The sequence below is a fragment of the Papio anubis genome, chromosome 2, assembly GCF_008728515.1.
Source record: "Papio anubis isolate 15944 chromosome 2, Panubis1.0, whole genome shotgun sequence".
Taxonomy (NCBI): Eukaryota; Metazoa; Chordata; class Mammalia; order Primates; family Cercopithecidae; genus Papio; species Papio anubis.
This window is the reverse complement of record NC_044977.1, coordinates 149,183,848-149,210,545: the sequence shown is the minus strand read 5'-3', so window position 1 is coordinate 149,210,545 and position 26,698 is coordinate 149,183,848. Positions and strand designations below refer to the sequence as shown.

General features: G+C 36.1%; 1 protein-coding gene across 4 annotated transcripts in view; it reads left to right on the top strand.

Annotated features, from left to right (window-relative positions):
- The first annotated feature begins 297 nt into the window (after positions 1 to 297).
- The window catches only part of TRPC1 (transient receptor potential cation channel subfamily C member 1), an 81,571-nt gene continuing 55,170 nt past the window's right edge, over positions 298 to 26,698 (top strand). The window contains exons 1-4 of one of the 4 annotated variants that reach the window (XM_031663706.1): positions 298 to 520; positions 12,132 to 12,286; positions 19,217 to 19,318; positions 23,932 to 24,134. In XM_031663706.1, the coding sequence (XP_031519566.1) occupies positions 349 to 520; positions 12,132 to 12,286; positions 19,217 to 19,318; positions 23,932 to 24,134 (632 nt within the window). In that variant the 5' untranslated portion in view covers positions 298 to 348. The remainder of the gene's footprint in view (positions 521 to 12,131; positions 12,287 to 19,216; positions 19,319 to 23,931; positions 24,135 to 26,698) is intronic. The other 3 variants (XM_031663707.1, XM_031663708.1, XM_031663709.1) reach the window with 3 other exon arrangements.

Below are 26,698 nucleotides of genomic sequence, written 5' to 3'. Positions count from 1 at the left end.
GCGGCCCCTGCGACTCCTGGCACGGCCCCGTGCTCGGCTGCCGCCCTGGCGCGCGCCACACTGTCGTCCCCGGACGGGCGCGGACAGGCTCGGCCGGCGCGCCGGCGGCTGGGGAGGGGTCGCTGGCCCAGGGGTCGCGCATGCGCCGCCACCAACCTGGGGCTGTCAGTGGAGGGCGAGTGCTGGTTCGCAGGGGAGGCGACGCCCTTCGGGGCCAACGGGCCGCGAGCCGAGGCAGCAGTGGGAACGACTCATCCTTTTTCCAGCCCTGGGGCGTGGCTGGGGTCGGGGTCGGGGCCGGTGGGGGCCCCGCCCCCGTCTCCTGGCCTGCCTCCTTCATGGGCCGCGATGATGGCGGCCCTGTACCCGAGCACGGACCTCTCGGGCGCCTCCTCCTCCTCCCTGCCTTCCTCTCCATCCTCTTCGTCGCCGAACGAGGTGATGGCGCTAAAGGATGTGCGGGAGGTGAAGGAGGAGAATACGCTGAATGAGAAGCTTTTCTTGCTGGCGTGCGACAAGGGTGAGAGTTAGGCCCCTTTCTCCTCCTCTGGACCCCGCTGCCCTCCAGACCTTTCGTTGTCTCCCCCGCCTCAACTTACTCGGGGCATTCCCTCTGTCTTAGGCGCCGAGTGTCTTCCCGCCTCGCCTGCTGCCTCAGGCGGGCTTTTCCTCACCGCCTCTGCCCTGTGAGTGTGGAGCTGGCGGGCGAGTGGAGCTGGGGCTGCGCCCTCGGAGCGCGGCACCGTGGGGGGCGGCTGTGGCCTTGGGGTCCGGGGTTTAGGTAGCGCCGTGGGAGCCCAGACCCCAGCGTTTTAGCGCTGCCCTTGCTACTGAACGCATGAATGAGCTGGTCTATCTCTCTGGCTCGCAGTTCATTCCTTCCGGGAGTCGAGAAGCTAGTTTCCGACCCTCCAGTCTGAAAGTTTCTTACCTTAGGATACCTCGTAAGGAGGGCTCTCATCACCTGGTTTTTGTTTTTCTTAAAAACGAAACCAGACCCTCTATTATTTAGCTTCACCTGCCCAGTGCTTTAGCCAGTGACTGTTGAGTGGCATTAATATCGGAATATCCTAGGTGGAGATACATGAAGGACAGGACGGAAGAAATTCTACCTTAGTTGCCAAAACTTTCTCCAGATTTACGGAACGCCTTTGATTGTTCGTGCTTTTTATTGGAGAGAACGATTTATTGCTCCCCGATCTTTGGGAGATAAAGATAGTGAAAAATAATTACAGGAATTACAGGGCAAAAATATGTGGAATATATTTAGCGCGTTTTCCTTTTTTTAGTCTAGAAGTTAATCATTTTTATGGCCATATTAACGCCATTTCACGCAATCGTCCTTTGTAGTGATGCATATAACAAAAGGAATAGGAAATTGCCCTAAGACTGCTTTTATTTCCTACATGAAAACACTAAAATTTTTCTGTTTCCAAATTTATATGGCTGTACACTTAGGAAAACTCTATTAGACCCATGCAAACTTCTGGAACAAACCCAAAGGGCAGTTTACACTATGAAAAGACTAACGGCAGAGGATTTTTGTTTGCTTGTATGTGTGAATGTGTAATTAATAAATGATAGCCTTACTAACCTCTCCTACTGCTTTTGAAATAGGATTTTATTTACACGATTTTTTGAAAACAATTGACATGTAAACTAAGTCCACCTGTGGTTGAGCCACTTTTATGTTCTTATGTAATAGTATTAAATAATATTATGAAAGCAATGTTAATAATATTGTTAAAGTCCGCCATGGACACAACTCTGAGCAGTCTTTGAGATGTAAAGAAACAGAATATGTATGTACAACGTCACAAAAATAGGATCTGCGGATTATGTAAAATTATTTAGTATTGCTGGAGTGGCTTGCCTGAGTTCTCTTCCCTCAAAAGTTCTGAGAGAGGAAGGGGAAAAGATTGTATTGTACTAAAATGAGTAAGTGCTGGCTCCATGTATTCCAGCTCACTGTGCAATGGTTATTTTAAAGCAAACAGAAAGTATGTCAAGAAAGGAAATTTGATATTCCTGTCAAACTGAGGACAGAGAAATGTCAATGGAATATGGTTGAGCAAGTATTTGTGCATTGTGTATATTTAGGATTATTGCATGACATATCTCAAACAAAAGAGAGTTTTAATTTATGATAGTTGTATAGCCTATTTAGTAGTGCCAGCTGAAATAACTTGATATTCTTTGTCTTTTTTTTTTTATTTTATAGCGTAATTGAGATGAGAGAGTTGGCTTTGGGGGATAGGGTGGAAACTAAATATGCATATTTTCCCCATATATAATTTAGAAATTTTAAAAACAAGTGAGCTAAAATAGGAATTTTCTATTTCAGGTATGTCGAAACAACTTCTTGAGTTCGATTGGGAAAAATAGCATAATTCTTACATATACTTATGGGGTACATTTACATTTAAAAAGTAACTTTGAGTTATGGGAATATTCTTTTGATTATATGTTTGTATTCACTAATATTGTCAAACTTTTTAAAATGTTACCTAAACCAATCTAAAAGTGAACAATTTCCCGAAGTAGCTATGGCTTTCACCATTGCATTGGAGCCTTCCTCAGACCAAATGTTAAGCATTCACTGAAGCAGCTATTGGGGTCGAGTGTTCATGCTTTTCATAGAGGATTTCATTTAAACCCCACAACCCCGTGAGCCAGATCTGTTGTTGTTCTCAATTTGTAGATGAGGAAAATGAGGCTTAGCAAAATTTTAAAAATTACTTTGCCCAAGGTTACATTGGTTAGAAAGTAGTAGAACTGGCATTTATCTTGAGCCTGCACTCTTAACCACTATGTTATGTAGATCTGGTTGTAGATGAATGAGTGAACATCATTAGTGTCAGAAAAGACACATCCATATTTGGACTTACTAGTTTAAATTAAATTTTCTTCGTATGGATGCTTTATAAACCTTGATTTCTCTGTATTACATTTGTTCAATAAAGAAGGGTAAAAAGCAAGCATGGTACTTTAGTAGAACCAGAGTAAATCAACTCTAGGGTATCTGTGGTGTTCTAGAGTGTCTCATTCTTTTCATGTAGCATTCTTGTTCTACATATGCAAAATGTTCATAACATATTCTCTTAGGGAAAATTGAGGAATTCCTAAAGCAAAAATTGTGGAGATGAGATGGATATGTGTATGTTAATGAATGAGTGGCCCTTTGAAAGATGTGTACAGATTAAAGAGTACACAAAAAATGTAGGAAAGAGAAAAGGAAAAGATTTATAGTTTGTGATAGCTGGCTTTTATATAAATAAGTTCAGTAGATTTAGGCAACTGCTGATCCAGGTAGTGGCCCCTTAGTAATGGCTGTTACTGATCTTCACAGAGGGTGAGGATCATCTCAGAGGTAACATTGAATCCTTTCTTTGTAAAGGAAAACCTTAATTGAAAGTTCTTGTGCCAGCCATATATAAAGTGAAGTCTAGGCCCCCCAGATTAAATTCTCAGAAAGTATACTCATGTTCTTTCTAGAAATAGAAAGCTGTAATTCAGAGGTAAAACTTAATTGAAACAAGAGCTGACTAAAAATATGTTGTTTTATGAAAAATTAAATAGTGATTCTTACAGCCATGCCTTTGTCCTCCCTCATTGAGAATTAGTGTCATCATAAGCCTCTTTTATTTGTAGGCACCTATGGTGTCCCTTAGGTCTGTTGACAGGAGAAAGGGTAAATAAGTTTATTTAGAAAGCACCTAAACTAAGTATAGTTCATGTTAATTTTCCTCTTAAAAAAAAATAAAAAACCTGTTGAGTAGTTGGTAGCTTTTAGTATATATTTGGAAATAAAAACCTGCATAAACTGTTGGATTTGCTGATGATCAGTAATCAGTTCATGTGCAGGAAAGAAAGTATGAAATGATTCAATCCCTGCCAACTCTCCATGGAGAGTATTTTCAGGAAATCTGATGTGCAATTAATGAGTCAGAAGTCCCTTCTTGAAATTTCAGCGTGGAGTTAGGGAGAGGGATGGAGAGGGCAGATTTTCACCTTTATCACTGGGCTCAGCCTAGTCTCAATGATGACTGTATTTCTTTTTCTTTCTTTTTTTTTTTTTTTTTGAGATGGAGATTCTCTTGTTACACAGGCTGGAGTGCAGTGCAACCTCCACCTCCTGGGTTCAAGTGATTCTCCTGCCTCAGCCTCCTGAGTAGCTGGGATTACAGGTGCCTGCCACCACGCCCAGCTAATTTTTTTGTATTTTTAGTAGAGACGGAGTTTCACCATGTTGGCCAGACTGGTCTCAAACTCCCGACCTCAGGTGATCCACCCACATTGGCTTCCCAAAGTGCTGGGATTATAGGCGTGACCCACTGTGCCTGGCCTGATGACTGACTTTCTACATAAGCTTTGTGTACCTTTGGGCTAAGGATGCTTTAAAAATGTGCAACAACTCTAGAGAGAAGCCAGAGTCAGAAGAAAAAAGTGCAACATTTCTAAGAGAAGTAATATTAAGCTGCTGTTTTTTGAACACCTTATTTATATATAATGGGCCTTTAAAAATTTTTTACCTATTTGAGAAGATATTTTGAAATCTGGTGTTAGAGGATGGTGGTGGGAAGAAACAAAAAGTGCTGAGTACTGAGTATTGGTGTGAAGTGTTATGTTGACAACGGGGCACCTAATGTAAGGAAGTATGTGCTGTGAGGAAAAAAACTGCAGAAACGGGAGGTAAAGAGGGTATTGTAGGCAACATTCTATAAACACTTCACAAATCATCATAGGCATAGCATTTATGTACTTTATATAGGAAAGCTTTTCAAATAACTAAAGTTTTAGAATGTACTAGTTGAAAAATATTGCCATAGGGGATGGTTCAGGGATACTTTTTAACAACAGCAGCAAAAGACTCAAATTGCGAAAATCTTAGTGGATAATTTATCTCTAACAGACTAGTAATTCAGCAGCTAGCTGCCTGGTAGTTCTATGATACTGGTAATTCTTTACAGTGATCACACAACTTTCCTGCTCTTTTTCTATAAGTCACCATCAAACTATACTTATCAGGCTCTTAATTATGTTAAGGTGCTACGAAAGTGCTTTATCAAGAAAGTACTGAGAACATCCCTATCCTTTAGGAGAATATTCTGTAATGGAGATGCTCTCTTGTGCTCTAGTGAGAAGTAAGGAAACAAAAGTATGTTTGTATGAAATGTATCTGTCTGAAGGGAAGAAGCAAGTGCTCAATTTAACTTAAATGGCCTATACGTGATTTGGAGGATGGGATATTACTTGTACAGAGTCAATCTTTTATCTGGGCAGTTAAAAAAAAATGTAACCCAAGCCAGACTCCTAGCTATACCTTGTATACAGACTTGGAGGAAGAGTGTGAAAAGATTAAATTTTGTTATATAGGTGTTATTGTAACCTAATAATTCCTCTTCTACCTTACTGCCAGTGCTCTAAATACCTTCTTTATTGCTAACTCTTCCTAATTTAATGATACTGAGAAATTTAAGATTTAAGATCAGTAGTTGAATAAGCAATGAGGATTTCAAAAGTTATCACTAAGAGGTGATTAAGTAATGACTTTTAGGAGCCTAGATGAATGATAAGGACTAAAAGAATTCTAGCACTGTATCAATATAGTCATGAGACTCAGTAGATTTATTTGGATGCCAAAGCTTTGTTATGTATAAAGTGGGGGTGACTGGCACTGTTATCAATAGCTTCTGTTAATTTTTAAAAATATGTTTTTCTAGATTAACATATTGGCCAGTAATATATTTTTCTAGTTTTATAAATATGTATCATTCAAATGTATATGAGATTAAATTTAAGCAACACAATAAATCCTTTCTGAGACTGTGTTGCAACAACCTGATATAAACTTGATATAAACTAAAAGTTTTAAACAACTCACAGCAGCATTGTGAATGTGATCTCAAGTCATTTATCAGACTCTTAATTACAAAATAAACATTGCTTTTGACTATTCTTCTAATAGAGTTAAAAATATGCTGTTTATAATTTTTATCAACTGATTTACTATGAAAAAATCAGCATTACTTTCTGTTTTATAGTATAATCTTTTCCGGCAGCAGTGTGCATCTTTGCTCTTTTGCTAAATGATATTCATTATTATTAATAGTCCTCATTAGGATTCATAAGCAACTAAGAAATTATGGTAATAATTGTCTTTTTTCAAAAATATTCAAAGTGTTATAAACAGTTTAGCTACCATGTTTTTTAGTATCTTTAATTTTGAAGGTTTCATTTACAACAATATGGTTATAAATACATTGGGGTCTGTAATACAGAGTTTTGCGCATTTGATAAAGCTACATTTTAAATCATTTTCACTGTAAAAAGTCTGCATGGTTTCTTTTTTCCTTTTTAGAATTCGATTCAAACTAATTTGAAGTTGGATGTCAAGTTAACATTTTTATTAGTATTGTCATTTATATTTCCAGATCCAGCAACTGAACTTGATCATGTCTTTGTATTTTTTTACATCATCATTCTTTTCCCTCTTAATAAAATTTTCTGTTTTTAGCATCATTTGTAATATTTCAGTTAGAATGTTGCAATTGCCACACTCAAGTTTGTTACAGAAACTTGGTTTGGAAAGCTTTACAAATGTTTTGACATTAAATTCTCTCACACTTCACAACTAACTTCAAATGTGGTTAATATAAAATTAAACTGAACAACATTAATGCTGTCTTTGCCATGAAATCAAACAAAATGCTAATGAGGAAGAGGTGGAATCACCTGTTCTATCAGTATTATAACATTTCTCCATATAATATTTCTCAAGGGTTTATTACAGTTGGCGAGAGTAAATTTGTTGCTAAGGATCTGTGGGATCACTCTGGTATTTTGTATACTAGTTCATGTTTTTTTAATTGCTGGTTAGGACTCACTAAATTGATTTCATGATTGTTAATGGTTTGCAACCTGCAGTTTGGAAAACTGGTTTGGAATGATCATTGGCTGAGCCGTAGAGAGGCATAAGATGAATTCAGAATGGTAACAAGGTCTAACCACCCATCCTATAGGGCTTTATAGGCCACAGTAAAAATTTGGCCTTTATTTAGAAAATCACGAAGGTTGTAAGCTTGATATGTTTTGAATTTTTTTTTTTTTTCTTCTTGAGACAGAGTCTCACTCTGTTGCCCAGGCTGGAGTGCAGTGGAGCAATCTCGGCTCACTGCAAGCTCCACCTCCCGGGTTCACGCCATTCTCCTGCCTAAGCCTCCCGAGTAGCTGGGACTACAGGTGCCCACCACCACGCCCAGCTAATTTTTTGTATTTTTAGTAGAGACGGGGTTTCACTGTGTTAGCCAAGATGGTCTCGATCTCCTGACCTTGTGATCCTCCTGCCTCAGCTTCCCAAAGTGGGATTACAGGCATGAGCCACTGTGCCTGGCCTATGTTTTGAATTTTTAACTGATAACTCTAGCTGTGGAGTGGAGAGTGGATTGAAGGGGTGGGGCTAGAGCAGGAGTGAGCAAACTATGGGCCACAGACCATATCTGCCTGTTTTATGAGGTCTTGGAGCTAAAACTAGTTTTTTACATTTTATATTTCAAATGGTTAAAAAAATAATATTTCATAACACATGAAAAGTCTGTAAAATTCAAATTTCAGTATCCATAAACAGAATTTTCTTAGAACACATCCACTATCATTTGTTTACATATGGTCTGTGGCTGCTTTTGTGTTGAAAGGGCAGAGTTGAGTAGTTGTGACTAAGTGCATGGCCCACAAAGCCTAAACTATTTACTATCTAACCGTTTTTCAGAAAACTTTGTTGAACCCTGTGCTACAGTATAAAGTATTAATAAGTAATATAAGTTGCAATAAGGAAAAGAGTAAACAAGGAAGGGGGTGAGTGTGGGCTCAGTGGAATCAGGGAAGTGAAAAATTACAAAATACAGGGCTTGGGGAGTTGGTCCATGTGAAACCCATCTGAGTTTGTTAATGGCACTTAAGGAGTTAGGCTCCTACCCTCCCTGGAGGCTGGGAGATAGGGGCCCTGTCTTCAGGTGTTGGCTGGAACAAAAGTAAATTTTTATGTCGGCTTTGAGTTTTCTCAGGCAGGCATTTTAAGAGGGGCTAGGGTCATCCTAGGGATCTGGCCTTCAGCTGTTAGAAACACTTAGTGTTTTGTTCAAGTTTATATGGGCCAAGGTGGAGGCCTTGTGAAGGGCTCAGAAAAGCCTGACTAAAGTTTGGTCAAGGAGAGAATCTTGGTCAGCAGCTGTGTTACTTAAGAGGCTATTGCAGAGTCCAGGAGGAAGATCATGGGGGTTTGGACTGCGGGTAGCAGTATACATGGAGACAAGTAGATGATTATGGGAGATAATTTGGAGAGGGAGCTAAGAAGACGTGCTGTTGAATTGGTATACTCCCTGTGGAATTGATTGAAAATCGTTTCTTTTTCCTTCACTGAAAAAGACTACCATCTAGCCAAAAAAGTAAACAGATTATGTTGCACTTCCTTCTATGTGTTATATTTTAAAAGACAAAAGATGTAACTCTTGAAAGCAACTTCAGTATAAAATGAGTGGCATTTATATATTTGTCTGTCATACACAGGCATTTTGAATTTGTAATTCTTGTTCTATAACTTCTTGCTGTTTATTTTAAGTTTTCTAACCTCTTTTTACATATATGCTCATCCTAAAAATTAAGACTGTTCTGGTCTTTTCTGGTCTTTTTTTTTTTTTTGGATATAGTACTTGTTTTAAATGAATTGCAAATACAAACTTCTCTGAAATGCTTAGCAACGACTCTAGGTTTCCTATAGGTTCTGTGACTGTAACATTTTTCATTTGCATGACTGTGTTAGCTGTAGCAGGGTGGAACTTTTTATTTTTAGGGATGAAAAGTATTTATTTGGTTTTGATTTTTAGGGATTTTCTTTCTTTCTTGTATAGCTCCTTGACTACAATAGAAATACTCTTTAAAACTTTAGGACTGGGCACAGTGGCTCGTGTCTGTAATCTCAGTACCTTGGGAGGCCAAGGCGGGCGGATCACTTGAGGTCAGGAGTTCGAGACCAGGCTAGCCAACATGGTGAAACCCCATCTCTGCTAAAAATACAAAAATTAGCCGGGCGTGGTGGCAGGCGCCTGTAATCCCAGCTACTTAGGAGGCTGAGGCAGGAGAATCGCTTGAACCCAGGAGGCAGAGGTTGCAGTGAGCCGAATTTTGCCACTGTACTCCAGCCTGGGTGACAGAGCGAGACTCTGTCTTAAAAACAAAACAAAACAAAAAACCTTTAAAGCTGGAATATGTGATATTTGTAATGTGCTCTCCTTTTTAACAACAATCTAAACTTATAAACATGTAGCAATTATTTTTGTCTATTTGCTATACCTGAAATTTATTAAATGTCATAAGGATTTATTTATGTAGCTCTTCCTACTTTTCTGTCTCTAGCAATGTGGTTGATTAGATAATCTGAAAACCTTTCTTCTTCAAATCACTTAGAAATGATAGCTGAAATATAATGAACATCTAGTTAAATAAACAGCCGAGCTTTCAAGAAAGTAAGGGAAACAACCAAGATACAAAAGTGAAGAAAACCAGGAGTTTGTGAGCTGACACTATGGCTGCTCCATGGGTGGGGATAAGAGTTACTGTTTCGGACATTGCACAGATTTGAGTCTTAATGCCCATATGGGAACAGGTTACAAGGCCTGGAGACTGTACAAAGTGAGGAGTTGGATGCAACATCTAAGCATAAAACCAGGATCCTTAAAGGACTGTACCTTCAGCAAAGAGGTAGATGAGGAGAAAAACCAATCTACCAGCACATGGAGACTTCAAAGAAGCTTGTTTGTGTTATTGTGGGCTCTGAATAAGGGTAAAAATAAGACTCCTTTAAGAATACATAACCATGGTCCTGCCTCATGTTGTCTTGGGGTTCAAATTAATACTCCTTTCAGATAATTAAACTATCATACAGAGACCATAAAATAATTACGTTTAAAATGATGAAAAAGTTAAAATAAGGAAATGAAAACATAAGAAAATAAAAGAGTTGGAAAGAAATCTGGTAAAACTTATACAAATAAAAAATACAGTCATTAAATTTTTAAGAAGTGAGTGAATGGATTAAAGGAGGAATGTGACTGGAAGCTGCAGAAGAAATAAGTGACTGGAAGAAATGTGTGAAAAAATTACCCAGAATGCAGGAAAGAGAGAGGAAAAAAAGGAAAAACAGGAAATCTTGAGAGACACAGATGTTGAAATGGGAAGGTCTAACTTAATGCCTAACAGAAGTTGACAGGAGAAAAAGTAATATGGAGATGAAGCAATATTTGAAGAGATAATGGCTGAAAATACTGAAGAATTAATGAAGGGTAGAAATCCTTAGATTTAGAAAGCCTAGGCCCAATGTGGTGACTCACGCCTATAATCCCAGCACTTTTGGAGGCCGAGGCGAGAGGATTGCTTTAGGCTAGGAATTTGAGACAAACCTGGGCAACATAGCGAGACCTCATCTCTATTAAAAAAAAATTTAAAAAGAATAAAAACAAATTTAGAAAGCCTAATGAGTCCTAAGCAGGATAAATAAAAAATTACTGCTCACCTAGACACATCATGGTAACAAAGAAAATATAGCAGAATTTTTATGTGTAGCATTCTACTACTAAGATGTTGAAATAGATTCACCTGAAATAGGGTTTTAAATGTCACTTTCCAGTAATAGCGATAAATTTTCACTGGTCTATCTTTGGTCACTATTGATTCAACTTGTGACTTAGAACATCACTTTGTGAAGTGTCTGTCTGATAAGGTTCTCCCAGGGAGCATTTGTGTCTAACTATTAACTACTAGTACTATGGGGAAAACATTTCTTTTTGTGACTAGTTTTCTTCTTGAGGGACCTTAGGAAATACGTTGTCAAGAAAACTATCACCCACCTTCCTTCAAAAGAAGTTGTATGTGTGAGGCAGGGAGTTTAAGGCCATAGATTAAAAATAGTAGCAAATTTATTTTAAATTTAACAAATAAAATCTGTTACCTGTCTTTCTTACTCACTTATTTAGCCCAGTTTCAGTATTTTCTTTTTCTGTATAATGAAATCATTTCTTTTTCTATTTTCTATGCTGATTGTTCTTTCCCTGTTTATTTATAGACTTCTAAGGAGCAACTATATTTGCACATCACTTAAAATGGCTTATTTGTCTAATGTTTAACAAGTCAAACAAAACAAGCAAAATCCCCCTTGCTTTTTTTTCTCTATTTAATTAGCATTTCTCTTTTGATTTATTCCCCATATTCCTGTACCATCTGGTCAGCAGACAAATACGGTGGGGCCTTGCTGAAAATAATTACTGCTGTAATTGTTGTCATTTCCTCTCATGGGACAACTGTTTTGTTGTGGGCTACAGTCACAAAGAAGGCAATTTGCCTGCTCCTAACAGGTCAGGCACTAATCCTAGTCCTGCCTTAAGAATTTTGTGAACTGAATGTTCCCTGGTCATTTAATCTAATCAGCTTAATTAATGAGATGGGGTGTGTGTGTGTGTGTGTGTGTGTGTGTGTGTGTGTGTGTGGTGTGTGTGCTGGGAGAGTGGGGAGTAGGGAAGAGGATTTTCAGACATCCTTCCCTTTACTATACATATCCTTGAATATATATGTATGTATATTGCTTTTCCAAAGTATGTTTATTCCTGTAAAACCTCTTTATAATATCCTCCACTTATTATTACTAGATCTCATTTTTAACTCTGTTGTGTAAGTAAATGTCTGTGTATATTTGAGATATAAAATTTAATTCTTTAAGCTTTTTCCGTCTAATTTTTCTAGCTTCCAGTCTGTGCCTTTGGGCATCCTTTATTAAATTGCTTTAAATATCTTCCAAAAGTTTCTCCTTTTATGATCATTCAGTTATTAATTTTAAACTAATGATTTTTATTTCATTCTGTACATTTAAAATTTTTCTACTTTTTATGTCTGCTGCTGATATATGTATTATTTTATTAAGGTATAAATTTTCATCAAGGAAATGTTCACATTTTCTGTGTACATTTTCATATACAAAAATGAGTTTAGGCTTTTAATCTTTTAATTCAACAAGCTAAGTTTTTCTTTACAGTCATCCTTGATATGTCATGGATATTAAATTATGTTTGTATATTGTTATTTAGGTGACTATTATATGGTTAAAAAGATTTTGGAGGAAAACAGTTCAGGTGACTTGAACATAAATTGCGTAGATGTGCTGGGGAGAAATGCTGTTACCATAACTATTGAAAACGAAAACTTGGATATACTGCAGCTTCTTTTGGACTACGGTTGTCAGGTACAAGGCTAGATAATTTAATCCAGTTAACTTCTAAGTGCTGTTAGATATGCCATGCTTTCTTCCCTTCTTGTTTTCTTTCTTCTTTTTCCTCCTTTTCTTCCTTTCTTTTTCTTTATGTCTCTTTCTTTCTTTCATCTTTTATTTGGTTTTGAACCACTAAAAGTTTTAAAGACAAACCAAAAAAACTTTTTGAAAAGTATAATATTTTGAATTGATTTATCTTTTTCCTCCCAAGTGTCATTTTCCCCACATCTGTCTGATAGAGGTAAATTATCATGACTTATTAAAGATGACTTGGTTGTCATTACCTATGTTAACAATATTTATATTATATATCTAAAATAGTACAAACACTGCAAGTGTCAGAGGAATAGTTTTTTTTCTGACCCCTATTAGTTACAGACACATCAACAAAATGTTCCTGACTCAAAACAGTTTTCAGTTTGACTTCAGTTTTCTCCTAAGTTTTATTAAATTTTATTTTTTTGTTTGAAACTTAATGTTTGTTTTTATCTAAAGATGAATGACTTTTATTCATCTATAAAATATAGACCTTCCTACTTATCTTCATATCAGTTTTGGGTAGAAAAAAGGCATGTGTGTAAGTCTTGAAAATTCAGTCTAGAGATTCTGAAGGAAATTTGATAATATTATTTTCCTTTCCTTTTTGATTTACTTATGATGGGACTTGGCATATTAATTCTACCTCTTTTTTTTTTTTTAATGAGGCACTTTTTTTTCAGTGTCATCTGGAGACATTTGCAGCAGATTTTCTGATTATAAGTAGGGTAATTCTATGTACATTGCTATTATATATATATATATAAAATATATATATGTATAAAGCAACATGTGGTACTGTCTCCATGTATATGTTTGGAGTAAAAAAAAGAATTGCTTACCCAGCAACTTCAGCTATCCAGACCACAATTGAGAAGCAGAAAGTAAGTAAAAAATAACCTCTGAGCAGCCAGTGGTTTGCTGCCATGAAGTTTACAAATTAAATTTATGAACTTTAGTTATAGGAGTCCTCCATCAGAGTCTATTTTTTCTCATTTTAGGTTCCATTTTAACATGATTAATTTCTAATCCATAGAGAATCTGAGGGACAATGGAAGGGGCATGAGAGCTGCAGTGGAACAAAATGAAGCGTGGTACCTCTGACACTATTTAACAGAGGTCAACAGCATTACATATCTGATATTCTCTGAGGGAGCTGTAGGTTAGGATGATAATTAAGGCTTATAACAATGGCCCAGAGTCAATAAGGAAGAGTTAAATTATATTCAGTACCTATTGTTTTAGAAGAAAGACTATATATATGTGTGTTTGTGTGTCTACAAGATACGAAAGCAGAAGACTTCCATCAATAGTTTAAATTTTAAAATTAAACACTTAAAGGCATAAGCTTCAGTTACCTAGAAAATAAGGGTAGAAAAAAATTCACACACTGATTCTGGATAAAAGAATTACTATGGTATTATAATTTTGTCTTTTTACACATGGTTATATACATGTAATAGTTTTGCATTATACCTGGTGCTTTCATACACTTGATCACATTCGGACATCACAGTCAACCTATATAGATGTTACATTTTATAGATTAGAAAACTGAGGCTCATAGACTTTAATGAATTTCCCAAAGTTCTAAAATTAGTAAGGACAAGACTACGATTTGAATTTAATCTTCTAATTGCAAATCCCACGCTCTTTCTAGTTCACTGTGTTCTGTCCAGGTTACCTGTGTCTTATCAATCCACAAATGCCCAAGGCCTTTGGTTGGGTGTGATTGTGGAAATGAATAAGTAAAACATGGGTTCTGCATGATAGGATCTTTAACACAAATTGGACAGTTAAAGTATGTATGAATTACAAGTCAAGTAATACAAAGGTGTATTTGGTAAGTGTTGAATGCTAATAGTACTTGACCATTTTATATTGCTTTGCATTTACAAGAGCTTTCACGTATCTTGTGTTATATTGGTGGTTCTCAACCAAATGATTTTGTCACCATAAGGGGACGTTTGGCGATGTCTGAAGATACTTTGGTTTCACAATTGGAGGGCAGGTTACTACTGTTATCTAGTAGGTAGAGGCTAGGAATATTGCTGAACATCCTACAATAACCAAGACAGTCTCCACAACAAAAAATTATTTGGCCCAAAATTTCAGTAGTGCTGCTATTAAGAAACCCTATTTTATGTTTAAACTTTTATGGTTTAATATACATTATTTAGAAATATAGAATAGGTTGGGGCTATCAAGAAAGATTACATTGGAAAAGTATCAGTTGACTCAGCCTTGAAATATTAATAATTGCTAACATTTATATAATACTACTCTCTGCCAGGAACCTTAAATATGTTCACTTACTTAATCCTCACAACATAGGGATGAGTTAGATATTATTTTATTATTATTATTTTTTGAGATGGAGTTTCGCTCTCGTTGCCCAGGCTGGAGTGCAATGGCGTGATCTCAGCTCACTGCAACCTCTGCCTCCTGGATTCAAGCAATTCTCCTGCCTCAGCCTCCCGAGTAGCTGGGATTATAGACATGCACCACCACGCCCGGCTAATTTTGTATTTTTAGTGGAGACGGGGTTTCTTCATGTTGGTCAGGCTGGTCTGGAACTCCTGACCTCAGGTGATCCACCTGCCTCGGCTTCCCAAAGTGCTGAGATTACAGGTGTGAGCCACCACGCCTGACCTAGATATTATTATTATCCCTATTTTATAGAGGAAGAAACTGAGGTAAAAAAGATTAAGTAACTTGCCTAAAGTCACACTGTAAATGGCTACCTGGAATTTGAACTTAGGCTCTGGCTCCAGAATCCATGCTCTTACCTATTATGCTAATCTACTCTCGAACATGTAAAGACAGGTGGGGAACAGGGGATGTGGAGAAGGATATAAACAAAGGCATGTGCAATGTATATTTTTGAGACAGTGAATTGATTTAGCGTTTTTGAACAAAACAGTTGGGTTGGGGAGTAGTGGGAATTAGGAAAAATAATTAAAACAAAATGGATACAAAGAGCCTTGGATACCAGAATAAGGAATTTGGGTTTTATATAATAGATAGGGGATATCATTACGTGATTTTCGAGAAAGATGTCATGTGTCCAGTGGTATTTTAGAAAGATTAATCTAGTGGCTGAATTTAGTATAGATTGGGAAATGGAAAGTGGGAAAGGCTATAGCCTATGTGAACAGTTTTTGTAGTAATCTAGATATGAAGAGGTTAAGGCTTGAACCAGAAAAGTGCTGTAAGAAAAACAGTGGCTATAAGAAGAGGGGGAAAAAGGCAGATATGGGTCCATGGCCTATATGGTTCTGTGGCCTGTTAGGAACTGGGCTGCACAGCAGGAGGTAAGCAGTAGGTGAGCGATCATTACCGCCTGAGCTCTGCCTCCTGTCAAGTCAGCGATGGTATTAGATCCTCATAGGAGTACGAACCCTATTGTGAACTGCACATGCAAGGGATCTAGGTTGCATGCTCCTTATGAGAATCTAATCAATGCCTGATCTGAGGTGGAACAGTTTCATCTGAAACCATCTCCCTACCTGCTCTATGAAGCCAGTCCCTGGTGCCAAAAAGGTTGGAGACTGCTGTGAGGAATTGACAAATCTTAGTGAATATTTTGATTTGGAGGGGGAAATTGAGAAGGAGTCCAGGATGATTTGGAAAACTTAAACATGGGTGACTAGGAGAAGGAAGAAAGGAAAACATTAAGTTCAGAAGCTAAGTAAAGCTCGGGGCAAGGAATGTGAATTCCGGTTTTATCCTTGTTGATTTGGTGGATATCAGGCAGTCCTCATCAGACAAACACAGATGAACATTTTATTTCTAGGGATTTCTAGGGAGAGATCAGGCTAAAGAGATACAGTAAACAGTCATGGCCATGGGAATGCCCATCATCATTGTGAGAGTAGATGAAGTCATGGAGAAGAGCAAAGGGCTGGTGCAGATTCATTCTTAAGGAAATATCTACATTTAATAAAGAGCATTACATGGAAAGTGTTTCATTAAAGACCAAATGAATTGTTGAAGATATCAGAGGCAGTTAGGATAGTAGAGCATTGTGAAAGCCGAAAGAATAGTTTTTAACATTTTCTTAGAGATTAAGAAAAATTAGAAGGTAGAAAAAGTAATTGGATTTTGAAACTATGGAATCAGTAGAATTGGAGAAATGATACACTTTGATTTGCAAAGTTTGACACAGTGAAAGGAAGAAGAAAACTTGAGTGGTAAGAGAAAGATGGAGTTAAGTTAGCAAAGAGCTAGTAAGCAAGTTAGCAAAGAATGAGGAAGGATTTAAAGTTCTGGGAGGTGGGAGATGAGACTGGTATTTCTGCAAATGAAGGACCAGGGTTCTAAAGATTGGAGAGCATCAGATAGAAGACTAAGGTGGAAAATGTAGCTTTGGAAAGAAAATAAGTAACTTTTTTACTCTGAGCTTAAAGGAAAGAGTATGGGAATTGTTGAAAAGACAAATTCTAAGGTAGGAAGGAAGATAATGATCTCATAAATATGTAATAAGTATATGTATTAAAAAGTTTTTAATAAAGAATTGTCAAATATCTGAGAAATTGGAAAGCAAAACTAGTGAGGATTTTTTGTATAACTGTGTATTTTTAAAATAATTTAAAACATTTGTTTCCCTCATAACTGCCATTGATTTATCAAATAACATACCATTTGTGCAGAATAAGTCAATGGTAACTCCTTATTTACAAGACATTTTAATGTAAATGAATATTTCTATAGCTGAAGCTTATCCTTTTAAGCATTGAAAGATTTAATGTAAATCTTTATTCTTTACTAACTAATGTATCTGAATATAATTTAACTTTACCATCCTTAGTTGGAATAATAGAGAATGTAATTATTTTACTTTGCTTCATATGGTCTGAAACTATTAACATGTCTGTCCTTACATTAAGTGGCTTTAGACTGCTGTGCATGGATAGTGATTTTGCTGTACTGGTATTTAATCTTTTCAGTAGTCAACTTTTAGTAATTCTTTCTTCCTTTCCCTCTACGCTGTTGGTTTTAATCTAGCTATTCTTTTATTCAGTAATGATCCAAAGGATACTTGGGAAAGCCAGATATTCATCATTTATAGACAATTTTAAATCAGAATGATTGGGTCTGTTTCTTTTGGGAAATAATACCCATGGAGTTTGTTTGTGACAGCTCAATATGTTGCTGTTTTTAAATCCATGGCTATTTTTCAGATTGTTGAAGTTGCCTGGTGTTTGACTTTGCAAGCGATGGCATTACTATAGTTAGCTTTATTGGTTAAAATTAAAAATCATATGCCAGGCACAGTGGCTCACGCCTGTAATCCCAGCACTTTGGGAGGCTGAGGTGGGTGGATCTCTTGAGGTTGGGAGTTAGAGACTAGCCCAGCCAACATGGTGAAACCCTGTCTCTACTAAAAATACAAAAATTAGCCGGGTGTGGTGGCATGCACCCGTAGTCCCAGGTACTCAGGAGGCTGAGGCAGGAGAATCCCTTGAACCTGGGAGGCGGAGGTTGCAGTGAGCCAAGATTGCGCCACTGCACTCCAGCCTGGGCGACAGCAAGACTCCGTATCAAAAAAAAAAAAAAAAAATTAAAAATCATAAATGAAATATTTAGTAGTAATGGATATAGCATTCTTTTTGTTCATTTCCTTCAACTGACTAAATATGCTAAAATCTGAAGAGAAATGTTTGCAAAGCCGAATAATAATGCTAGGACTTTAAAGTATAGGCCACAGCTCAATGAACCCTGAAAGTTTTAAGGGATAGTACAATGGGTTAAATTTCCCATCTGGGTGGGGAGTTTTTCTGTGGGAAAGCATAGGTGATTTCTATGAGGACTCCAACCCTTTTTTTTTTTAGATACATAGTCCTATTTTTAGATATTCAAGTAAAGTCTGCTACTTTTAGTCCTATTTTTTACATCCAGATAAAGTGGATATAAACTTTACTCTTTTCAGCTGCAAAGAATAGTAAAGATCTGATATAGTTTTGTTCCCAAGAGCAAGAACATTGATTTAAATAGTTATTAAATATTATAGCAGTTAAAATGTACAGATTGAAAATAATCAGGGCATTTTCTTATATTGAATCATTATCCCTATGTTTTCCTTCTTCCTTTATAGTTTTCCCTAAAAATCAAAAAACCTGATGTTATAGTTACCAATAGGACTATAGGCTTTGTTACAGAGTTGAAAAGTCCCCATTTCCTCAGAGTCTCCTTACTTTTTCCTCTTGTTAAAGTCGGATCTTCACAGTGAGTTATAGATTGGGAGTAGAATCATAAAGTCACTTCTCCCTCCTGTCTCTATGAGCTTTGGTCGCCTATTTGTGGATTATACTTGATAAAATTGCTCATAAATGTCAAATTTGTAGCATTTTGGTCAGCCATGTGTTTTAAAAATGGGAACAGAAGGCTCTTCCCTTTAGATATTCTCCCCATATTCCTGTTTGCATTGATGATGATCGTTTTCATTAGACTCAAAACAATCCTTTACGTGTAGTAATAGTTCTTGACAGTTTCTTTTATAGATTTGGATTGTTAAGATTCTTTTGGTCCACAGCTCAAGAGTAAAGATCTTGAAAAAAATTTTTCAACTTTAAATGCTGCATGAATCAGCACTGTTACGCTAATAATCCCTTTAGTGAAACATTCATTATTTTACCAACTCATGCATTGAAACCAGGACAGAAACGTGTGTATTGTGGTACACAGAAGTACTCCTAAGGCAAGCAAATGTACTACTATTTGTACAGTCAACATTTTTGAAAAGTTAGTATTACTGTATATAATACAGTTTAAAATTTTTTTAAAGTTTTATTTATGGATTAGTGAAAAGAAGTAGTTTACCTTTTTATCTTCCATTTTCATTTTTAACTTTTTTTTTTTTTAAAGTCTGCAGATGCACTTTTGGTGGCAATCGACTCTGAAGTAGTGGGAGCTGTTGATATACTACTTAATCATCGACCAAAACGATCATCAAGACCAACTATAGTAGTTAGTACTTTTAAATATTTATTAATTTGGATTTTTAAACCAGAATAGATCTCCTGCCCCATTGCCATTTTTTCCTTCCCTCAAATTGATTTTCTTTTTTCAAAAAATAGATCTTTTTTCTCATTCTGTAAAATATTACTTTAAAGTAAGTAGACACTTGCAGGAATAATTAGTATTTCTTTCAGGAAAGCTTTTTTAATTTAGTTGATATTTCCATAATTTTGTCACTGTGGACCAGTATTTATTGTTTGAAATATTCTGCAGGTAATGTTGAAAATATAGATTAGTTTGCAGATAGATAAGAATTAAATGTAAACAATGAAACCAACAAACTGGAAGAAAATGTAGGTGAATATTTAACTGATTGGGAATGGAAAGACTTTATGTGCATAAAAGCAATGGACAGAAATCACAGTGGCACAGTTTTTGCTATTAAAAAAGTTAAGTTTTTGGAATCCAAACGTCAGACAAAATTTAGAAAGCAGATGAATAACTGGCAAAAGATATTTGCAGGATATATCATAAATTAATCTTAATATTGGACAAATTGGTGAAAAACATATTAGAAAAGGACGTAAAAATCACAGAAAATACGAAATGTTAAATCTTAATGATAATTAAATACAGTAAGATACTAATTTTAAACTTACCAAGTTTACTTATTAAAGTTGAAAATTAAAAAAAAATCATTGATAGCAAGGGAGTATTACAGTCTCTGATGCAACTAGTGAGGCAGGTATTTTGGAAAATGTTTTGGCAGGATCTGTCATAAGAAAGATGTTCATATGCTTTAACTTAGTGCTTTCTCCTCTGGGAACCTATCAAGGAAATGGGCAGAAATGTGGACAAAAATGTTGGTTGTGATCTTATTTGTAGTAATTTTTAAAAGCCCATGTAACATAATCTAAACATTCCGAAATAGAAGATAGGAAATATAAATGATTACATATATGTACGATGGAATATTATGCCGTCATTAAAACAGTATTTTTAAAAGAATAGTTAGGAACATGGAAAAATATAACATAGTAAGTGGAATAAGAAAAATTAAATAGATTGTACATATAATTTGATCCAAGGTTAAAAATATGCATAGAAAAGGGACTGTGTGGAAATGCAACAAAATGTTACCTAACAATCATCATCTCTCATTGAATAATCAAATTACAGATTTTTTTGTACTCTTTTTTATTTTTCTTTATTGCTTTTGTAGTTAGGAGGATAGTCACTACTACATAAATGCTAATTTTATTGTTTTTTATCAAATTTTAAACATGATAACATTCATTATTGGTGACGATATAGTGAAACAAGCAGTTTAAATAACTGCTGGGTATATAGGCTGGCTATAAGCAGAATAAAAATACTGTTTTAAGAAAGAATTATAAATTGGTTGTTGACTCTCTGCCATGTTTGAGAACTGTGAGAGGCTCTGCTAAATTGCATACTTTATTTTATATATTAACTGAAAAATCTTACTCTCATTCAGACTGTTACAAAAGTGTGACTTTCTCCAGAGGATAGTACCATCTAGTTTAAGCGATGGTAAGAAACCAACAGGAATAAGGAACAAAGGGCTAAGAATATAGTCCCTATCCAAAGGATCAGAAGTATCTAAAATACCGTTCAATTTTCTGCCATTTATCTTGCAGTTACTATTATATTTTGGTACACCTATCCCATCTTCTAGCCGTTTAGTCCATTTCCTTTCCTGCGGGGGAAGGGTAGGGTGTAGTGTGCTTGAGTACTGGAACCATTAACTGGTTTTATTAATCACCATTATCACTACTGATTAAATCTTAGTGTTGGCAGCCCTCACCTACTTAGTAAAAGAAACTTTGGGAGGCTCAGACGGATGGAACATCTGAGGTCGGGAGTTTGAGACCAGCCTGACCAATATGGAGAAACCCCATCTCTCCTAAAAATAGAAAAATTAGCCAGGCGTGGTGCTGTGCACCTGTCATCCCAGTTACTTGGGAGGCTGAGGCAGGAGAATTGCTTGAGCCTGGGAGGTGGAGGTTGCAGTGAGCTGAGATCAAGCCACTGCACTCCAGCCTGGGTGACAGAGCAAAACTCTGTCTCAAAAAAAAAACAAAAAACAAAAAAACACTTTCTACTCTGTCTCTACTCTATTCAGCTTTTATTTAAATACACTCAATGACAGCAAGATCATATCTTCTTTTTTTTTTTTTTTTTTTTGAGATGTAGTTTCACTCTTGTTTTGTTGCCCAGGCTGCAGTGCAATGGCGTGAGCTCAGAACACTGCAACCTCCACCTCCCAGGTTCAAGTGATTCTCCTGCTTCAGCCTCCCCAGTAGCTAGGATTACAGGTGCATGCCACCATGCCCAGCTAATTTTGTATTTTTAGTAGAGACGGGGTTTCACCATGTTGGCCAGGCTGGTCTGGAACTCCTGACCTCAGGTGATATACCATTCTCGGCCTCCCAAAGTGCTGGGATTACAGGCCCAGCCAAGGTCATATCTTGATAGCCCTTTTACTTCTAGAGAGGCAATATTCAATATTTTTATATATTTTAAATAACTGCTGGGAATATAAACTGGCTATAAGCAGAACAAAAATATTGTTTCCTTTAGCATTTCAATAATGGTAATATTCTTTTAGCATTTCAATGAATTCATTCTCTATTCTTGGCTTGCCAGATTGTCTTTTTGGCAATTTACTTTCAAATTTAGGTTTTTTATTTAATAGTATACAGATTATATTATGAACAATGGAATTATGAACTTTAATCTTATGCATATCTAGTGGTGTTTTTCATACAGTTAAGTATGTTTCATAGGAAACATGAGGACCACTTTTCTCTTAAGGGATTAAATACATATTTTTTTCTTCTTTATAACTTGTAATGCAATAATAAGATGGAAAAGGACTAGTTTTAGGTTTCTCTGTAATTTTAAAATAAAGTCATTAATTTGAAGTCTTCAATAAATAAATAAGAAGCATATAAACAAATTAGTCATAAAAGAGGAGGAAAATCAGATAAGTATATCAGAAAATATTAAAACTTACCAGTGATCAAAGGAAATTAAATTACAATTTCATGATAGTATTTTTCACTATAAATTGGGAGTGATCATGCCTAAGGCTGGCAAGTGAAACTTTAGTTTGAAATGGGTACCTTCGTATATTATTGGTAATATAAACTATTAAAAGGATTTTAACAATATGTTTCAAGAGCTTCAAAACTGTTCATGGCCTTTAGACCCATAATTCCACTTCTGGGCTTTTATGTTGATGAGATAATCCTAAATTTGGAAAACGCTCTTTTCATAAAGATGTTTATGGTAAATTAGCAAAATAAAATACTTGAACACAGAATCTATGAACTTCCTCAAATTGCATACAAAATTCTGTGCATGAATTATTTTTTTCTGAAGATTCTGGGTTATGTAAAGATCCTGCTTTATGGATTATTAAAAGGGTCCCTGATCTTGGAGACATTGAGGACCACTGTTTAATCATTGGTCCTTAGAATACCTACTGTTTATGCCAAAGATGTCCTTAAAAGTTGGGGGGCGGGGGGTATAGTAGAAAAAGGATTAGAATGAAATACTATGCTGGCACATGTTCTTTGGGTAGTAGGAATGTGGGTATTTAAAATTTTTTTTCTGATTTTCTGTATTTTCAGATATTTTATAATAAGTATATATACTACTTTTACAATATTACAAAAAAGAAGTATTAGAAAGAAAATATGATAGTTATAAAATAGTCAACCTTTTTATTTAAGCCTGGTTCTTGAATTACTAATGTTACTTTCCTCATTTCATGCTCTTACCACACCCATGGGCTCCTGTAGTGGAAGGAGCTCCAGCTCCAGAGTAATACAAACCTGGATTCTGATCAGCACCCAGCCACTCTGTTTGTGGCTCAGGCACATTAACTTCTCTGAGCCTCAGTTTCTTCATGGGGATTATAATGCTAGGTTTTGCAGGCTACTGTGGCAATTAAATGAGATGATAAATGTAAAGTGCCTAACAGTTCCAGAACTCATTAAATATTAGCATTATTGTTAATTTCTTGGCATTTATAGTAGGAAGTAGTATATGTAATGATTGAAAATGTGTAGAAAATTATACAAAATGAAGAGTGCTTCCTATTACCCTTTTCAAGTAGCTGCATTGCTGTCAATGTGATAAGGTTTGCCATAGAGGTGAAATTCTTATAGTTTTTCGACCATGTTAATATTCTCCCTATTTTTTAAGCATTTTTGTTTTTCTAATATATTTTTCTAACATTCTTGTTCTTTATTTTTGTCAGACATGGTTCTATAATCTTGTGAAAATTAAACACTTTTCCTTAAGATATTTCTGTAGATATTCTCACTTCTTTGTTGGAAAAAAACAGATCTCTAGTTATATGAATGTTACCTATTGAAGATTTTGTCTGTTACAATTACATTGCATTTATTAATTAGAGTTAAGTTTTGAGGTTTCAAAGAAAAATTTAATCCAAGCAAGATGTTTAACGTATTCTTTAAATAATTCTTAAGTTCTTTGTGCCTTCCTGTTTTTTCATTTCATTCTTCAGATAAATATATTTTTTGAAGTCACAAATGATAACTTTGGACATTTATATAAATATTTTTCAGAAACTAATGGAACGAATTCAGAATCCTGAGTATTCAACGACTATGGATGTTGCGCCTGTCATTTTAGCTGCTCATCGTAACAACTATGAAATTCTTACAATGCTCTTAAAACAGGATGTATCTCTACCCAAGCCCCATGCAGTTGGCTGTGAATGCACATTGTGTTCTGCAAAAAACAAAAAGGACAGCCTCCGACATTCCAGGTTAGAACATTAAACTTTTGATAAATAGATGTGTGATATAGTATATATCAACAATGTTGGTTTTTAAAATTGGTATTCTTTCTGTGCAGCTTTTAAGAAGTGTTATGCTGGGATGACTTATAAAAGCCAAACTTGTAGCTCCTTTGCTTTATATAATGCATTCTGCAAATGTTCACCAAATGCTGAATAATTGCAAAAATCCTTCAAATTATGAATGAAGTTATCTCATATCTGCTGGCAGGGGCACTATTTGCTTTTTAGAGGCAGAGTTTATTAATCCAAGAGATGTTCCAAGTCATGGAAGAAGTAGAGATACCACCTCCTATCTCATTTGTAAAAAAATCAAAACTATTTTCTGTCTAACTAAATATTGACTTTTTATGCCTCTATCTTCACCTCTCACACAATGTTCAAGTCTTTTTCTCTTTCTTATTGATCATCTCTTCCTGTTTCCCCAGTTAAAAATGTTAAGAACAACTCAGAATTGATTGACCAAGAAAATACCCTGTCATAGGTTGAGCAAGATCTCACATGGGCATTCTGTATAAGATACATGGTGCTGGGCTAGATTTGAGAATCCGATTTTCAGCAGAAACATTTATACATACAGTCATGTGCTACATAATGACATTTTGGTTCAAAAACAGTTCACATATATGACATTGGTCCTGTAAGATTAAAATGGAGCTGAAAAATTCTTATTACCTACTGATGTCATTGCTGTGGTCACATCATAGTGCAACGCATTACTCACATGTTTGTCGTGATTCTGGTGTAAACAAACCCTACTGCACTGCCAGTCATTTAAAAAAAGTAGAGCACATACAATTTTGTACAGTATATCATACTTGATAATGATAATAAATGACTATGTTACTGGTTTATATATTTACTATAATATATTTTTATCATTATGTTAGTGTGTATTCCTTCTACTTATAAAAAATAGTTAACTAAAACAGCCTCAGGCAGGTCCTTCAGGAAGTATTCCAAAAAAAGGCATTGTTGTCATAGATGACAGCTCCATACATGTTATTACCCCTGAAGATGTTCCAGTGGGACAGAATATGGAAGTGGAAGACAGCGATATTGATGATCCTAGGCCTAAGCTAATATGTATGTTTGTGTCTTAATTTTTAATAGTCTAAAAAGAAAAAAGTTAATAAAAAATTTTACAAAGGACAAAGCTGGAGGCATTACGCTACCTGACCTCAAACTATACTACAAGGCTACAGTAACCTAAACAGCATGGTAATGTTACCAAAACAGATATATAGACCAATGGAACAGAACAGAGGCCTCAGAAATAATGCCACACATCTACAACCATCTGATCTTTGACAAACCTGACAAAAGCAAGCAATGGGGAAAGGATTCCTATTTAATAAATATGTTGGGAAAACTGGCTAGCCATATGCAGAAAACTGAAACTGGACCCCTTTCTTACACCTTATACAAAAATTAACTCAAGATGGATTAAAGACTTAAATGTAAGACCTAAAACCATGAAAACCCTAGAAGAAAACCTAGGCAATACCATTCAGGACATAGGCATAGGCAAAGACTTCATGACTAAAACACCAAAAGCAATGGCAACAAAAGCAGAAATTGACAAATGGAATCTAATTAAACTAAAGCATTTCCACACAGCAAAAGAAGCTATCATCAGAGTGAACAGGCAACCTACAGAATGCAAGAAAATTTTTGCGATCTATCCATCTGACAAAGGGCTAATATCCAGAATCTACAAGGAACTTAAACAAATTTACAAGAAAAAAACAACCCCATCAAAAAGTGGGTGAAGCATATGAACAGACAGTTCTTAAAAGAAGACATTGATGTGGCCAACAAACATGAAAAAAAGCTCATAATCACTGGTCATTAGAGAAATCCAAATCAAAACCACAGTGAGATACCATCTCATGCCAGTTAGAGTGGTGATCACTAAAAAGTCAGGAAACAGCAGATTCTGGAGAGGATGTGGAGAAATAGAAATGCTTTTACACTGTTGGTGGGAATGCAAATTAGTTCAACCATTGTGGAAGACAGTGTGGTGATTCCTCAAGGATTTAGAACCAGAAATACCTAGCAATCCAATTACTGGGTATATACCAAAGGATTATAAATCGTTCTTCTATAAAGACACATGCACACGTATGTTTATTGCAGGACTATTCACAATAGCAAAGACTAGGAACCAACCCAAATGCCCACCAATGATAGACTGGATAAAGAAAATGTGGCACATATGCACCATGGAATACTATGCAGCCATAAAAAAAGGATGAGTTCATGTCCTTTGCAGGGACATGGATGAAACTGGAAACACTCATTCTCAGCAAACTAACACAGAAATGGAAAACCAAACACTGTATGTTCTCACTCATAAGTGGGAGTTGAACAATGAAAATACACAGACACAGGGAGGGGAACATTATACACCAGGGCCCGTTTGGGGGCAGAGGCTAGGGGAGGGATAGCGTTAGGAGAAATACCTAATGTAGATGACAGATTGATGGGTGCAGCAAACCACCATGGCACGTGCATACCTATGTAATAAACCT